Source organism: Equus quagga, chromosome 6 (assembly GCF_021613505.1).
Source record: "Equus quagga isolate Etosha38 chromosome 6, UCLA_HA_Equagga_1.0, whole genome shotgun sequence".
In the NCBI taxonomy this organism is placed as follows: domain Eukaryota; kingdom Metazoa; phylum Chordata; class Mammalia; order Perissodactyla; family Equidae; genus Equus; species Equus quagga.
In genome coordinates, this window is record NC_060272.1 from 102,131,159 (window position 1) to 102,144,022 (window position 12,864).

The following is a 12,864-nucleotide window of genomic DNA, read 5'->3' on the forward strand; positions in this document are numbered from 1 at the left end:
TAACCACTGCGCCACCGGGCTGGCCCTGAGTCCCAGATGCAGCAGAGTCTTCTTCACCAAGTCCTGCTGGCCCCGCTGTTGGAGCAGAAAGCCAGAGCGCCCCCTGTCCGCATGGACTATGGGACCTACTGTTGTGCGGAAGGCCAGGAGCCCCTGCGGACTTCTCTCTCCCCAGGGAGAATCGCCCTCGGCTCGTTCTGTTGCCCCACTTTGAAAACATCATTTCTTGAACCAGAGAAGTTTCCCAGAGGTTTCCAGAAACCACAGAGAGACACTGGTAACGGCTGCCTGTGTGTGCACCCCAAGTCACCATAGGCCAACTCACAGCCAATGGGAGGCTCAAAGCCTGCAGAAAACAGCAATTCAGAACACCGGGGAAACCGGCCAAGACGCTGGAGGTGGGAAATTAAATTGATTCCTGTTAAACTTCACACACTGAGAGGACAAACTGGAATTGATCAAAGGCAGCAGGGAGGCCCGGGGTCAGGAACCCCATAGAACTCTCGCCAGGTAGGAAGGTAAGCTGAAAACACGGCCCCATGCAAGGCTAGAATAAAAGATTTGGGGGCACAAGTTCATTCTTCAGCTGCTCTGGCTGGCTTCTTTGTTGAGCAAGCCTTACTCATGCGTGACACACGCTCTCCCGTTGTCTATATGGGGGGTCGTGGTGTAGGAGAAAGTGCTGTGGGTTTGAATACAGGCAGTCCTGGGACTGAAGCTTGCTGTGGGTGAACTTGGGTGCCTTGCTTAGTATCTCTGAGCCTCAGGTTCCTTCCTCTTCTATAAAACGGGCTTAACTGTAGCTGCCAGTTTCTCAAGGAAGTTAAAGGAGACGGCTCCTGTCACTCTCCAGGTCCGTGCCTGGCAAGAGTCGGTGTTCAATGACAGGTGGTTCGGCCGTTTCATCGTCAGGATGGGTTTTGATGGACAGTCGTCTTAGAGGCACCCACTCACAGTATAGACATGGAGATGGCTGATGGGGCATCAGGCCACCCAACTCTCCCACAAGCCGTCACCACCACCCTAATGTTGCTAGCTCTTGCTCTCATGGAGCACACTGGCCACAGGTGTGAGTAGTAAATTGACATCTTTGGCTTTGATCATCCCTTGGAGAAATTGTCACCTGGGTGCAGGTGGGTTCATTGTTCTGCAGTGGTAGTCTACACCAGTTCCCAAAATTGAGTGTGTATCACCAGGAAGACTTGTGAACACACAGATTGTTGGGTCCCAAGCCTCTAGTTTCTGACTCAGTAGGTCTGGGTGGATCCCAGACTCTGCATTTCTCACAAAAAGGGTCAGGTGATGCTGATGCTGCTGGTGTGGGGTCCCCTCTTTGAGAACCACTGGTATATACCTATTGGCCAAGCATAATAAAGCCAGACAACCAGAGGCAGAAAAAGCCCCTCTCCATCCGTCAATCTAAAGCGTCACTTAGAAACAAAAGGCGTGTGGGTCACTTCTGCCACTGAGGCAGGGTGCACTCTTGCCACAAATTCTTTTGGCACTGAAGTCATCTATCACTAGTTTCACCTCTCTGCTTGGCAAGGTGCCTTGTGAGGAAGGCAGAGGCCCGAGCAGGGGATCCATCAGCCCAGTCCTGACCCCACAGAGCCTTGGAAAAGGCAGCTTTCAAGTCGGGGTCTGTGTCCGCATCTACAAAATGTGAAATAGAAATCCTGACCTCCCACGGAGAGAGAGTTTGTAGACTGGTCAAGAACTGATGCGGCAGCTGTGGAATTTGCAGATTCTATTTATAGAACAAGAGGTGATCACCTTTCAGACTGAAATGGATTTGTCATTGTTCTCCCAGGCCTCTCTTCCCACTTCACCCGTCAAGGGCACACACCAGACCCATTCGCAAATTGATGGGGTGCTGTCTCCAGGGGATACCGTGAGTCCCTGGTATTGGGTGGAATAGAGCCCACCTTTTCCTGAACACCTGTGCCTCCTCTCGTGGCTGCTCTCTCCCGGAGGAGAGGTTGCCCACCCACCCCACAGTACCATCTTTCAGAAACAGCTTCTCCCCCTCACCTCTGACCCTTTGGAGGAGGGGGACTGTAGCTGACCTTGAGCCGTTTCCCAATCAGCTGGCCTTGCTGGAATGGAGTCCAGTGGGGCAGGCGTTTCCCGAAGGAGTGCTGAGATCTCCCTCGTCCCCACTCTCAGAGTAGGGCCTGGGGCAGCTGGGCCTCCAGCCACAAGCTGTGTGGTCTGCTTCCCCCAGGGTACATGAGGAACATCTTTGTCTCTGTGTGACATGACTTTTTCTTTTTTCTTTTCTTTTTTTTGGTGAGGAAGATTGTCTCTGAGCTAATATCTGTTGCCAATCTTTCCCTTTTTGCTTGAGACTTGAAACGGGTTGGAAAGCACCTACTATGGTCTGGACCACCAGCAGTCAGGACTTCACTGAGGCAGAACAGGCCATCTCAGGGGGACCTGGGAGATGGATGTTGATTCAGGGCTGAATCACTGATTGGCACCCTCTTAGGGTGACGCTCACATGTCGGTGGTAGGACTGCAGGAGCAGAACCTTCCCCTGCCGGAGGGAGGGAGGGAGGGAAAGCCCAGCGTTGTGAAGATGCTTTAGGGTGCTCCTGAGCAGCCCAGGGCTCTGGTCACTGCTGTGCATGTGCTCAGCAGACAGGAGTACAGGCCTGAGCTCAGCTTAACAGAGTCGGGTACAGGAAGCTCTCTAAACAGACTCTGAAATGAGACGGAGTCCCCTTTTCCCCTTTAAAGACTGACTCTCTCCACTCCATTCTGATTTAGAGGGAGGGGCGTGTTTCCAAGGATTGTGAAATGTCTCATGTCCCTCTGCACCAGCACCCATCCTACACCCCTTCACTGATGGATTCCTGCCTCTGCTCCCTGCTTCTCCCCAGGTGCTTGTAGGAATGTTGATAAAATGTCTAACGGGCAGAGAGAGGGGGGAACAGGAGCAGCAGAGACGAGAGAAAATGAGCCCTGATGGGTTGACTCAGTTGCTGTGCATCAGATGTCCTTCGTTAGAAGAGGAGGAATGGCTAGAGTTTGCCTTTCAGAGAAAAAGTCTGTTTCCCTCTTGTCTCTCTCCCGACCAGGAGAGAGCTTGTGCATCCTTCATCTTTCAAGCCTAAAAGCACAGGTGGCAATTTTCGTCTTAGTTTCACAGATGACCACTTTTCTCAGATCCCTTGAACACAGCCTGTTTCCCAAAGCGCAGACTCTGCCCACAGAAACGGGTCTCCAGATGGGATGAAGGGCTCTCTGTAAACAGGCGGTTCTCTCCCCAGCAGTGGATTGTCCCGTTGGCCTGTGTATGGCGGGGACTTCACAGGGCCTCTCTTGCCTTCGATGCTGTCAGCTTTTCTCTCTTCTGTTCGCCTCGGTGGTGGCATACGCACTGCACTTTATCCACGTTTCAGGGCTTGAAGAATCAGTCCCGGGTAAAGCTGAACATCGTGCGGTGTCCTCCGGTGACCACCGTGTTGATCAGGAGACCAGACCTTCGCTACCAGCTGGGTTTCAGCGTCCAGAACGGAATTGTAAGTATAACTCCACACCCTTTTCCAAAAGTCTGACAAACTATGGTTTGGGATTTGGGTTTTTGTTTTTATTTATTTATTTATTTTGAGGAAGATTAGCCCTGAGCTAACATCTGAAGCCGATCCTCCTCTTTTTTCCTGAGGAAGACTGGCCCTGAGCTAACATCCATGCCCACCTTCCTCTACTTTATATGTGGGACGACTGCCACAGCATGGCTTGCCAAGCGATGCCATGTCCACACCCGGGATCCGAACCAGCGAACCCCAGGCTGCTAAAGAGGAACATATGAACTTAACTGCTGTGCCCCCATTTTTTTTTTTTTAATCTGGTCAGTTCCCTGAAAGAATCCAGCAAGGAAAAGGATGCCTGGGTAAAGGCAGGCTCCACGTCCTCCGTGGACAGAGAACTCTGTGCCTTTCCATGTAAGAAAAGAAAGGCCCTTCCCTTCCTAGGACTGTGGTGTCTCTTTGTGATGGTGCAGGGTGGCCCTCCTGGCCGCCAACTTGAGAGAGTTTGGGATGTACCACCAAGGGCTTCCTTCCCCTCTGGCCTGGGGCACTGCCGCCCTCTCTCTACCCTGGCTGCACCCGGGAGCCCTGCAAAGCTCCCCAGTGACTCCAGCACAGCCCAGGCTGAGACCCCCGCCCTCCTGGCTGTTCCGCGTGAGTGACCTGTGCTTTGCCTTTTTAACCTGAATTGGCACTTTGGGTATAAAGAGTATTTTCGTCACTTGGATGTCTACCTTAAAATAATACTTCCGGGGCCAGCCTGGTGGCGCAGCGGTTAAGTTCACACGTTCCTCTTCAGCGGCCCGGGGTTCACCAGTTTGGATCCCGGGTGTGGACATGGCACTGCTTGGCAAGCCATGCTGTGGCAGGCGTCCCACATATAAAGTAGAGGAAGGTGGGCACGGATGTTAGCTCAGGGCCAGTCTTCCTCGTCAAAAAGAGGAGGGTTGGCAGCAGATGTTAGCTCAGGACTAATCTTCCTCAAAAAAAAAATAATAAAAATAATACTTCCTTTTTTTCTTTATTGTCGTAAATTGTACACAACATGAAATTTACCACTTAACCATTTTTAAGCATACAATTCAGTAGCATTAAGTATATTCACAAAGTGGGGTGATCATCACCACTCTCCCTTTCCAGAATGTTTTCTTCATCCCAGACAGAAACTCCATACTCAGTGCTGCTCCCTCTTTGTCCCAGTTTGCCTTGTTCTGGACTCAGCAATTCCGGACTTTGGTGACAAATCTGTTCTCTGTCTGGAACCTTCTCGATTTTACAGATACTGGGTGTGCCCTCCCTCTCTTTGCATTCACCTTTTCAGATAAAAGAACCCTATTCTTTTTCCTCCTCAAATTTCACTTAAGAGTTGTGGGTAATTAAAATTTTATTCCAAGTACATTTAAGGGTTTAGAAATCCCCTTGGCGTTCCCAGTGGGAGTTGAAACATCCAGCCGGCTTCATCTGCTCCCTGTCCCTGAGGGCCTCCTCTGCCTCTCAGGAGAGAAGCCAGGCTTCCTCCCGCTGGTGTTGGTCAGACATCCTGTTTCTGTCTGTTTGTACTTCCTTGTTTGCTCTGTAGATGTGTGACTAGTATCAAAAGTTCAAAGATGAACAGACAGTTGTTATACGCAGAGGTGGGGCCCTCGGCTTTATCTGAAGTGTGGCAAGCGCCTGAGGAACGTCCTCACCCCAGATACCCGAGGGGCTGCAGGGTCCACACGCTCACGACACAGGGAGCCTGTTGTCACATGAGCTCGCGTTCCGCGTGTGCAGTCTGCAGGGAAAAGCCGACTTCATAAATTCAAAACACTTTCCTTTGGGAAATTTCCGGTTGCTTTGTGTGTGAAGTGGGGGTGGCTCTATCCGCAGTGCCAGGCCCCGGAGGGCTGATTGCACCAGCTGCAGCCTCTGCCCGCGCAGTGCCTGGCTGTGCCGGGACAGAAACCAGCCACCTTGTCATTTCTGTGAGAAGGGAGTTTGCACAAGGGCTGCTGAGTTGGGAGTGCCAAAAGGAGCATCTCCGTCCGGCTGGCTACACTTTGGAACACAAAATGGGGTTCCAGCCCCACTCCGGCTCCTGTAACTGTGACCCTAAAAGCAGGTTGCTAGCCTTATACAGCTCAATGTTCAAGTCCCAGGGGTGATTGTGGGGAATAATACCCACCTGTGCTACACAGGCTGACAGTTTGAAAACAATCACAACTCCGTGACAGGCCCAAACAGCTCTTTTACCAAGACTCAGCTGGGAAGAAAAGTGCTCAGAATTCAGTGTGACGTGGATCCAGTGATGTTCTGCATTCCCTGTGCAAACTGTGTGACCAAGGTGGCCATGGGGCCTACGGAACCCTTTTTCTTGTGAAAAGAAACAGATGTCCCAAACCAAACCCTGGCAGCTTGTTAGAGAGGAGAATGCTGGGGGCAGAGGGTTCCAGAAAAGATAGTCATTCTCCCCACTCAGTTCCCTGACATGTGGTGCTGTCTGTGAGGGCTAACTTGGCCTTTGACCCTGACAGATCTGCAGCCTCATGCGAGGGGGAATAGCTGAGCGAGGAGGCGTCCGCGTGGGACATCGGATCATTGAGATCAACGGACAGAGCGTGGTCGCCACCCCGCACGAGAAGATCGTCCACATCCTCTCCAACGCTGTGGGGGAGGTAGGAGTGGGGTCCGAGCTGGGGGGTCCTCTGGTGCCCCTCGCCTCCTGCTCACCCAGGCCATGAACAGGCCTTCTGGGAAGTGCCCTTCTCAATCCTAAACACTCAACAAACAACACAGTCTGTCTCGGACCGGAGTTTAAACCCAGTGTCTGAGAGCAACACCTCGAAATAAGATCAGGTCACCTCGAGCCTTCTCTTCCACCATGATTTGCTCACCTGCTCTTTGCAGCTCTCAGATTCCCGTGGCTCCTCTCCATGGCTGCCCACGTTCTCTCCATTTTTCCCAGCTAACCTCACCAAATGTGTCTGGAAGATTTAAGTCTTAGATTCGAGTCTGATCAACAGAACTGGCCTCCAGAGGCAGCTTCCGGGTAGGGGCTCGTCTGAGGTCATAATGAGAGGTCTAGGGCTGGTTTGCTGTGGCAGCCTTAACTTACCAGGGGAGGGAGGAGGCAGGAGCGGTGAGAAGCCCACACGGTGCCCACAGTGCCCCCCGAGCCCCAGCACCCGCTAACGTGCGCCTCTGCCCTCAGATCCACATGAAGACGATGCCGGCCGCCATGTACAGACTGCTCACAGCCCAGGAGCAGCCCGTCTACATCTGAGGCCCGCCTGCCGGGCGGCATGCATGGAGGACTCTCCTCACTCGTGGTTGTGTTTCTCGTGCTGCATCTGTGTGCCCGCTGAGACATTTCCCTCTCACGCCCAGCATTCGGTTTTACGCAGGAAGGAAAAAGTCCACAGAGATCTCTTGGCTCTCTGTCTCTCTCCAGTTTGTGTTGTTTTCTTTTTTTACACCAGGGAAGTTCTGTATGCCCTCCCTTGAGGATGGAGAGCAGCCAGTAGCCACCTGGTGTCTGCCCTGGACCATCCTACGGGGCCCTTCGGGGTCCTAAGGAAGGCTGTCAGTGCCCGAGGGGGAAGCCTCTCTTCTTAAGAGGTGCACACCTCTTAGAAGGAGCTCCTAGGGGCAGCGAAGAAGCTGATTGAGCAGTGCCTACAATCCAATCGCTGATCTTTGCTGTCCTCGAGTCAGTTTACGGGAATATGGTAGTGACGGGAGAATCAGCCCCTGTCTTTAAGGATATGCCCTGCCCACCATGTACTTGGGGCACCATACATTATTTCCACCAGAATTTCTGAGCCAATCTTATGCCTCTTCCATAGCGAGTTTTAGTTTCAACATAATTGTGTTTTCTGGTAGGAGCCTTCTCACTCAAGGACAGAAGGGGGACTGCCTCGGACAGGGATATCATCGCGTTGCAGGGAGCTCGGCGGTTCCTGGGGCATCCGCAGCATCCCCAGGTTGTCCCAAGGTTACCAATGGTTATTTAAATACCAGTGGGTGCTCTCTGCATCCCTCTATGTCACACACAGGTACATACACGGTCACACCCTCCCCTCCTCCCCAGCACCCATGGGGCATGCCGAGCCCCTGGAAAACCCACATCAGTTCTCTGCGGGGCCCCTTCCCCTGACTGGTGAGGCTCTCGGGGGCTGGGCAACTGTGTCCTGAGAGAGATGCCCCCTCTGTGGCTGAGGCCTGGCCCTGCCAGCACCACCTTGGCTCAAAATGTTCTTAGTGGACTCCCCTCGCACTCATACCCTGCACACATACACACACACACACACACACACACACACACACACACACTGGGAGTCTGGGGAGGATGGACCGCTCCCCTTGAAGACGAGGATCCATGCATAATCATGTTAGACTTCCTGGCCTGAGGCAGGACCAACTTTCTTCTCTGCTCAGGGCCACTAGGCAGCATGTGACATTTGAGAGGCCGGAACAGTCCACACACCACAAAACGAAGGGGACAATAATAACCTCAAGCTACGCTTAAGAATCCCAAAGTGTGTTCCAGAAGCGACATCTTGCTGCCTCATGGGTCTGAGAGAGTTTTCCTTTGGCTGGAACATTGTGTTTCCATCAGGTGCCTCGTGTCGATGGGTTCCGTCTCGGTTCAGTGCAGGTGTTTTTATTAATATTATTATTCTGAGCCAGTTTCACTTATTCTTGGTCCAAAGAGCATTTTGTTTTCATGTTGGTGGGCTGTGGCTTGGTTTGGTTTCTGTTTTGTTTCATTTGTGACCTCAGCAGGGACAGGGGGAGAGAAACTAATATATTTTGTAATATGAATATAGTCCCTGTTCTCTGCATCTGGAATATTTCTGTTGTCTCTGTGGAAATAGGAAGTCGGTGAGCACATGTTGGATAGTCTGTCTGTGTAGGTTGAATGGAGGGATTTCGGGGAGGGAGAAAAGTGAATATGGAAAGATTAGGAACAAGAGCCTTCCACCACAGGGCCGTGCGGTCGGTTCTCCTGGGATCTCTGAGTTTTCTGCTTAGAGTAGGGAAAGCCAAAGGTTTCAGAGGCGTCAGTGGCTGAACTCTTGGTTTGTGGTACAACAAGCCATGATGAAGATGGGCTGCTGCTGCCTGAATTCCTCTCTGGAAGGGGCTGCCCCTTCTCCAGGCTTGCCGGGGTGGGCAGTCCAAGACCCCTGGGCATCTTTTGAGGATGCTTAGCCGAATGCTGCTGGGAGACCAACCCCCAAGGTCGACCCACTGCAAATGTGAGGAGCCAGGAACCATGGCGGCAGGTTCTCAGTTTACCTTTCCCAATGCAGCCAAACTGTCGAGTGTCTTATAATTAAATACTAAAGAGTCCTAAGTTCATCTTTCCTCTGCCAAAAAGAGAGAGTGGCTAGAACAGGAATGCAGCGTTGTTGCTGGTATTTCAGGCATCAGGAGCCTTGGGAAATCATCAGAGGGCTCATGCGCCCACCCAAGCACCTGTTCCGAGGCCCTTCCATGATTGGCCAGCAGACGGGAACTCCGCCAGCACATCCCTGTGCGGCCTCCCAAATAATTACAATTACGTTTCTTCACCCAAAGGAGAGGGGAGAGAGAACATACTTTCTATTGCTATTGCATGAAAATCTTGGAAAGTTTGACAGGTGCTGAAAAAGCCAACTTGGTAAGCTCTCCTAGAGGACTAACATATTTTAGTTTAAGATTATTTATCCATCGTATACCTTCATGTTAATAAAGGTGGCTTCTCACACCCAGTTAGTGAATGTTTCTGGAGCTCAGTACAGGTTCCCCCGGCTGAAGTGTATTCATTTCCTTGCTCCCACTGGATGGAGGTTGTTAACTTTGGTTAACCAAGGAGGCGGAATGTTAAATGTTAACTTCATTTTTGAAAGTCCCATGGGAAGTCATGGTCAGTTTCCCTTCTGACCTCCCAATATGTATAGCTATATATGTAAATATCTGAATACCCCATATAATAGGGAAGACTATGTACAGAGCAGCCTCTCCAAATATGGCCCCAGGGCAAAAAGCCACTCTTGCTGCTCGTCTAGGACATGCTGGTGACTCAGCTTTGGGGACAGATTCCTAGATTCGTCTACCCCTCCTAGTCCAGCCAGGATGCACCAGAATCCACCCCGCCTCTGCCTTCTCAAATGCAACCATTTCAGGGAGCCACCGTCAGCCTTGGGATCACAAAAGGAAGAAGCCTCCAGAGACCAATGCCTGGAGCCCACTCCCCTCACCAGAGCGGGCTCCCCGGGGCCTAGAGCCCATCCACACCGGCCTCAGAGAGTCCCAGAGTAACCTACTACCTCCCCCATCACTCCCGCCACCCCCGTGGCCCCCGTTCGCACCCAGCACCCCTGTCTGCACGCTGATGAAACCCACCCATGAGTCCTTCTTGGGTCCCTTGACCCAGTGGTGTGGCTGTTACCGATGTTTACAACCACGGGCCACCTCCTCTTAGATGTGTTTACTCTCCCACTTCCAAGGCCCCTTCTTGGTTTGAGTTTCACGTCTGTCTGCTCCTTCCCTGGTTTGAGCCGACTTGAGCACACGACCGTGCTTCTCCGTCCCCTTCCATCAAGGCAGTGTGTGAGGACTGTGTGGGAAGGAAATCTCTTGTACATATCCAGCACAGCCCCTAGAGTTTGACTTGTACTATTGTTCTGTAAAGAGGGTGAAATAGAGCTTATTGTAAAGCGTTGGGAGAAGTATAGTATTGTATTTGTAACAATATGGTTCTTTGTATACACAAAACTCGATCTCTATATATAAATATAAATAAATATATAAATAAAATCTATATACACGTGAGCCTGGAATGTCGACGCCGCACACCCACTGAATGTACTCCCTCTGACAGTCTGGTCACCGGGCCCGGCCCGCCCTCCCCTCCTCCTACTGTTTTGAGGGTTGTGATGTATTTAATGTGTTACCTTCCTTTATTTAACGGAACGCTAATGTCTGTAAGAGTTGCCGCAACAATAAACGAGAACTTCACCTCTTGGCCCCGGCTGAGTGTCTTACTGTTTCGGGGGCGGGATGGACCCAGGGGAGTGGAAAGATTTTTGTCTTTTTCCCAGCAGGCCACATTCTGCCCATCCTGTGGGGCCTGCTGGCTGCCCGGACTCCAGGTGTCTTCTAAATAGGCATTTGCGACAAATATGGATGGACCCTGAGGGTACTATGCTAAGCGAAATAGGTCGGAGAAAGTAAAATACCATATGATTTCACTCATAAGTGGAAGATATAAACAACAACAAACACATGGATACAGAGATGAGTGGTTACCAGAGCGGAAGGGGGGAGGGAGGAGGGCATAAAATGTGACCGGCACACTTGTACCGTGATGGATGGTGATGAGTCTTTGGGTGGTGAACATGATGTGGTCTACCCAGAAATTGAAATATAATGATGTACTCCTGAAAGTTACATAATTAAACCAATATTACCTCAATAAAAATAAATAGGCATCTTCTGTGAAACCGACTCGGTTTTAAATGTGTTAGGCTATGTAGCCTGGTACAGCGGATAGTCCACAATCTTGTCGGCCTCCTTGGAGCACTGAATGGAAGAAAGGAACTCTCTGGACTTCTGGATGAGGGAAAGGAGACAAGTTAATCGCCTCCCCAAAGAAATCTCCAGTGAGGGGCAGTGGCCTTGGTTAAATGGATAGTGGAAGAAAAACTATGCCCTGGGGACGCCCACCTGAATTTTCCTGAGGAGTTTCTGGAAGGTTCTTCTGGTGCCCCTTTGCAATTCCAGTTTTTGAAGCTCGCAGAGCATGACCTTCCTGCTGCCAGGAGCGTACTGGGGACACCCAGCTCCCCAACACGGAGTATCCAGCCGTGTTTCTAAAGCAAAGTGTCCTGAATGCTTTTTCTCTGCAGACACCACTGCTCCATCCTCCCTGCGATGTCCTGTCACAGGCCCTGAGGGTCCTGAGTTGGGGAGGCCAAAAGCCCTGGGAGGCAGAGCTTGTACCTTGTCCCAAGAGTCCTGGGGCAGCCTCCTGTGGCCTGGCCCCCGAGGACCCCTCCCCACCTCTGTCTCCTCTCACAGAAGGCAGATCTCACCACCCAGAGAGAGATGTCTGCTGTTGAGTACAGTGGCGAGATGACACTTCTCACTGACATAGGGAGGAGCCACAGCGCGGAGAATGACTCACAGCGGGTCTTTGTGGCACCTTCTGTGCCCCAGGCACCGTTGTAAGCGCTTTATGGACTTAGATGTTCTGGCATTAGGGGTTGCTTTCGGAAACGTCATGGCCTCTCCTCGTCTGGGTCCTTCTGATCTAGTTCATTGATGAGGGGCTCCATGTAGACAAATGGTGAGCAGACCCTGGCATTGGGGTCCCTCAAGCCTCATCCTCCAGCTGACCCCTCAGGCCACAGCTCTCTAAACAATACACACTTTCAACCTGAGTTGTGTCCCCAGCAAGTCTGCAGCCCACAGCCTCACCAGCCAGCCAGCTCATGTGGCATCCAACCTCCTCACCCGTCAGAGGGAAAGGCGGGGTCCCCTGACCCTCTCTCCCTTGGCCATGCCATGAGCCACTATCTCCACCACCACGGAGCCACATCTAGAAAAGAAGGTCACCAGTGCCTCACTCAGTGTTGGGGGAAGGCTCGGGCACCCATTCTTCAAAGGGGAGTCTCTTGGGGCTCCCCTCCCTTAGCTTGGGGTAAGAGAAATACTTCTCTTTCCTTACTCACAGGGATAAATAGCTCCTTTCCTGAATTCTTCTCTCCCCCAAATGGCGACACCCCTCTGTGGTCCTCTTCTATCACCAGGGTGAAGTGGGAGCCACAGCGGTGGTGGAGCGTGTTCTCTGGCACCACCCAGCAAGCCCCATGGAGGTGAGCAGTCCCCTGTGGGAGAGACTGTCCCCTGTGGGTGGTGTCTGCCCGCATGGGGGAGACCACCCCTACCACAGAGTACCTTGTGCTCTCCCCTCTCAGCTGTGATCTCTGCTTAAATTGCAGAACTAGAGAAAAAAACCTGCTCAACCCTCCCAACGCACACAGAACCATTCATTCTAGAACCACTCATGAACCTTCATTTTAGTCTTTCCTCTCTCATTTCCTCTTACACCATGATCTTCAGAGTTACTTAGTCCCTCTGAGCTTATTCCCTCATCTGCCAAACAGTATCTATCTCCTGGGGACTACGTGAGGAGCAGCGAACGCATCTGAAGCTTTTAGGATGTGCACGGCTCCTGGAAAGTGCTCAGTAGTTATTGGCCATTGCCGTAATAAAGCGAGCATGCCGTCTTTCCTGGGTCCCGCAGGTACTGGTCCTCATAAGCCCCCTGGGACTTTGCCGACCCCCTGGACAGCACACTTAG

The 12,864-nt window shown here is 51.8% G+C and overlaps 1 protein-coding gene across 3 annotated transcripts in view; it reads left to right on the top strand.

Annotated features, from left to right (window-relative positions):
• APBA1 (amyloid beta precursor protein binding family A member 1) overlaps nucleotides 1–10,524 on the top strand; it is a 215,687-nt gene extending 205,163 nt beyond the window's left edge. For all 3 annotated transcript variants that reach the window (XM_046665141.1, XM_046665142.1, XM_046665140.1), the window contains 3 exons: nucleotides 3,405–3,524; nucleotides 6,047–6,187; nucleotides 6,724–10,524. In XM_046665141.1, coding sequence (XP_046521097.1) covers nucleotides 3,405–3,524; nucleotides 6,047–6,187; nucleotides 6,724–6,795 — 333 coding nt within the window. In that variant the 3' untranslated portion in view covers nucleotides 6,796–10,524. The remainder of the gene's footprint in view (nucleotides 1–3,404; nucleotides 3,525–6,046; nucleotides 6,188–6,723) is intronic.
• Nucleotides 10,525–12,864: the final 2,340 nt, after the last annotated feature.